This window comes from Primulina huaijiensis, chromosome 15 (genome assembly GCF_012295235.1).
Source record: "Primulina huaijiensis isolate GDHJ02 chromosome 15, ASM1229523v2, whole genome shotgun sequence".
Classification (NCBI taxonomy): domain Eukaryota; kingdom Viridiplantae; phylum Streptophyta; class Magnoliopsida; order Lamiales; family Gesneriaceae; genus Primulina; species Primulina huaijiensis.
The window spans coordinates 12,988,454-12,993,059 of NC_133320.1; the positions used below are offsets into that span (position 1 = coordinate 12,988,454).

The 4,606-nt window shown below is 42.6% G+C and overlaps 1 protein-coding gene across 1 annotated transcript; it reads right to left on the reverse strand.

Annotated features, from left to right (window-relative positions):
• Positions 1–2,844: 2,844 nt before the first annotated feature.
• LOC140959307 (uncharacterized) lies at positions 2,845–3,447 on the reverse strand. The gene has a single exon (XM_073417173.1). It carries the CDS (start codon positions 3,445–3,447, stop codon positions 2,845–2,847), a length of 603 nt encoding a protein of 200 aa, XP_073273274.1.
• Between the last annotated feature and the right edge of the window lie 1,159 nt (positions 3,448–4,606).

Here is a 4,606-nt window from a genome sequence, read left to right on the forward strand (position 1 = left end):
AGGCCTCTTCAAAGCCTTGCCTTGCACATCGTCTAAGTAATAGGCTCCAGAGCTCAGCCTTTCGATCACTTTGATGGGGCCCTCCCATTTTGGTTCCAACTTTCCTCTCTGCTCCTCTTGCACCTTCCTCAGAACCAAGTCACCTACCTGAAAGTTTCTCTGAATGACTCTTCGATTATAAGACTGTGCAATGCGGTTCTTATAAGCTTCCATGTGAATGCTGGCAGCCTCTCTCTTTTCTTCCAAAAGATCAAGGTCAGTAGCCGTCTCGCATCATTGTCCTCGTCATAAAACACTACTCTTGCCGATTCCTGAAAGGGGATCGGTTACGGTGACCGGAAACGCAACGGAAGCACAAAAACTTCGATTTTAGCATAAAATTTTCGGCCACCAAGTAAATAATGTGTAGCAAATACAATAAACACAAAATGACATTCATAGTGTGTTAAGAAATGTACCTATCAATCACAAGGATTGATGTATGGCTCCAACTAAGGTGTAAACACCTTAGCTCTTCAATGGTAGAAACTTTCTTCAAGCTTCCTTTGAGCACTCCTTGCTCAACTATTAAGCCCACCACCAACTAGGTAGATCCCCTCTTAATTTGCACTAGAAAACTAAGAGGATTTTTCAATGAGAATTATTTTCTTTCCTCAACACTTGAAGAAGAAAAATGAGAGAAAAATGGAGGAGAGAACACCATGAAAATTTCGGCCATTGCATCTTGGAGTGGAGGGGAGAATAATTTAATTTTCTTGTCTTGGTTGTGAGAAAAGCAAAAAGCAAAAGGTGCATGCCTTGTATTATTTTAATAAAAAGTAATCCACAACCTTCCACCTCCCAAGCATGCTTTGTTATTTGATTTTTACCAATTAAAAATCAATGGACTTAATTTTAATTATCTCAAACATATTTGAGACTAATTAAACATTACTTGAATTTACCCAAGTCCCACTAGTTAAATAATTATTTTAATTGAGCTCTACAAGACTCAATATGATTTAATTAATCCAACACTTGAATTAATTTAATTATTTGGACTCTACTAGGTCCACTAGTGTTTAATTAATTCAACACTTGAATTAATTTAATTTAGTCCATAATAATGTTTATGAAAATCACAATTTTCAAATACATTATTCACTTGGCCAACTTTTAATTTAGGAACACTTCCATAAATTAAAATTTACATTTCTCTCATAGAAGTCATACTTCTATTTTTCCTTACGCCTATAAACTCATTTATAAGCCGTTCAACACATTGAACTATTTTCTCCTTTATAGAAGTCATACTTCTAATTTTCCTTACGCTTATAAACTCCTTTATAAGCCGTTCAACACATTGAACTATTTTACTTCTCAACGGGATCTAGAAAGCTAGTACTTGTGTGGCCCTCAATGGTTCATTGATACAACTAGCCGTGGGTTCACATCTCCATGTGATTCGGACTAAACATGTCCTTATATGAGCATACCCCAATTGCTCCATTCTTATTTATCAACTCCTTGATAATAAGAACGTCAGAACTCAAGTCTGATAGTACCCAACCAATCATGTTAAACGCCTAGCAGCATCGCTTACATGATTCCCTAGGTATCAAATGATAGTGCCTGCAAGAACCATTCAATTATGGTTAGCGTACAGTACGGTCCCTTCAACTCATATATCCCGACCGATTCGACAACCATTGGTTTATCGAGAGTTGTCAATGAATCGATACTATGTGTCATGTCGTAGTTGCATCGATGGTGTAATCTATGAAACCCCTTTCATAATTACCACCATACTCTGATCAGAGATTTCAAACTACATATACATGAAAAACACATAGGATATCCATACCCGTAGGTAAGCGGTGAATCCCCGACTACAATGCATCGACTCCTATATGTTTCGACAGAACACCCAACCTTGCCACCTGATGACCCCATGAGAGTCGGTAAACAAGTCAAAGTGTAATTCTAGCACATAGAGTCTCAATGTTGTCCCGGGTCATAAGGACTAATGGTGTACAACCATAAACTAGGACTTTTCCACTCGATAAGTGAGAACCACTTGGAAAGTCCTTTAATGGAGGGTTGTTCAGTGCACTCTACCAGGAGCACCTATCTGCATGCTCGGACATCACAATGTCCCCTACCAATGAAACATGGTACTCACATCGCAGATACTAGTCTCAAGCTCGAGCGGCCTATATCCTTCTTAGCGGCGGCTGAATCGACTAGGAACCGTTTAGAATATACAGTATTCCAAATATGAGTTTCATGATACTCATCATATGAGCATCTCATATTCTTTCTACTATTTGTATATTCAAGGGCTTTATCTATGCAACTAGCATGGGTATATAGATAAAGATGTGCCAAAACATTAATTTCAAATATTATTAAAATAAAGATTGCTTATACATAGAGTTTCATTGTGAACACTTGGCCAACAATTGGCTCGACGTGCACCTACTCTAACAATTCCAACCCAATCTCAGCCGGGAGCACTGCCTCATTACCGTAGACCAAACTGAAAGGAGTTTCTTTGGTTCCTTCTCTCGGATTGGTTCGGTATGCCCATAGGACACTTGGTAGCTCATCCACCCAATTACCCTTAGCTCTGCCAAGTCGAACCTTTAGACCCTGCACCAGCGTCCGATTAATCACCTCCACCTGACCATTACTCTGCGGGTAAACTACAGAGGTAAATACTTGTTTGATTTTCATCTCTTTACACCAAGCTTGGATCTTGGCCCCTTGGAACTGTCTCCCATTATCGGATATCAGTCTCCTAGGTACCCCGTATCTGCATACTATACTCTTCCACAGGAACTTCAGGACGTCATTCTCAGTGATTCAGGCCAAAGGCTCTGCTTCCACCCATTTTGAGAAATAGTCAACTGCTACCAAAAGGAATTTCTTCTGAGCAGGAGCTATAGGAAAAGGTCCCACAATATCCATTCCCCACTGGTCAAAAGGACAAGCGGCCGTGACAGCCTTCATCATCGCGGCCGGTCGGTGCTGCAACCGGGCATGACGTTGACACCTATCACAAGACATCACTAACTCTTGAGCATCATGCAGCACTGAGGGACAAGAATAACCGGCAAGCAGCACTTTCCTCGCCAATGCATAAGCCCCTAGATGATTTCCACAACATCCCTCGTGAACTTCTCGGAGCACATAATCAGCCTCTTGATAACTCAAACACCTAAGAAGCGGCCCTACAAAAGACGTCCTAAACAACACTTCTCCGACTATCACATAACGTGAACATTTCATCTTCAACTTACGAGCCTCGCGAGGGTCATCAGCAAGCTTTCCCTCCTTCAAGTAATCAGTTATAGCGGTTCTCCAATCCTCTTCCTCTTGCTCAACTGCAGGTGAACTTATGTGAGGTGTGAATTCGACCTGAAAGACCACATCTCTATTCTTCCAACTTCCCATTGTCCCAGCCATTTTGGCCAGAGTGTCTGCCTTTTCATTCTCTTTCCGGGGAATCTGCACAAATGTAATCTATGTGAACTTCTCTCTGACCATGTCCACTTCTCGAGAATACTCAATAAGTTTCTCATCTTTCACATCATACGCTCCCTTCATCTGTTGTGCCACCAGCTGAGAGTCAGAAAAAATAAGTACCCGGGTAGCTCCCACATTCATAGCTGCTCGAAGTCCTGCCAACACAGCCTCATATTCTGTCTCATTGTTGGATGCCCGAAAATCCAACCTAACCGCTAATTTCACTTCCTCCCCAGCTGGTGAAATCAGTACCACCCCCACCCCGCTTCCCTCTTTCGAAGAGGAACCATCCACATATACTTTCCAAGGGGCCTCATTTTCTTGATGCACGGTCTCAGCCAGAAAATCGGCTAAGGCTTGTGCTTTGATAGATGTTTTTGGCTCATACTGGATGTCATACTCTCCTAGCTCAGTAGTCCACTTGATCAAATTGCCAGACATATCCGAATGAGTTAGGATTCTGCCCAATGGACTGTTAGTGAGCACCACAATCGGATGAGATAGGAAGTAGGACCTCAAGCGTCTTGCTGTCACTACCAAAGCCAAAGCCAATTTTTCCAACCCTGAGTATCGGATCTCTGCCCCTTTGAGTGCATGCGAAACATAGTACACCGGCTGCTGAACTGACCCATCTAGCTTAACAAGGACTGAACTTACAGCCCCTTCAGTGGCAGATAAATATACCCACAAAGGCTCACCCGCCGTCGGTTTGGCAAGGACAGGAAGCTCGGCAAGGTACTCCTTCAATTCTGTGAAAGCCTTCTCGCAATCCGGACCCCACTCAAATTTTTTCGCTTTACGCAAGGTCCGAAAGAATGGTTAGCTTCGGTGGGCGGACCTCGAGATAAAGCGTGCCAGCGCAGCAATCCTACCTGTCAGCTGCTGAACATCTTTGGGTCCCTGGGGAGAGACCATATCTTGGATAGCTTGAAATTTCTCAGGGTTGGCCTCGATCCCCCTTTCTGTTACAATATAACCCAAGAACTTCCCACTCCTCACCCCAAAAATACACTTCTGAGGATTCAACTTCAGCCTATAGGACCTGAGGGTGGAAAAGGTCTCCACTAAGTCAGGTATGAGCTGGGTTGAATCCTTAGAC

Excerpts from the sequence above, each read along its gene's own strand:
- LOC140959307 (XM_073417173.1), bottom strand. The coding sequence starts at position 3,447 with ATGGCTGGGACAATGGGAAGTTGGAAGAATAGAGATGTGGTCTTTCAG.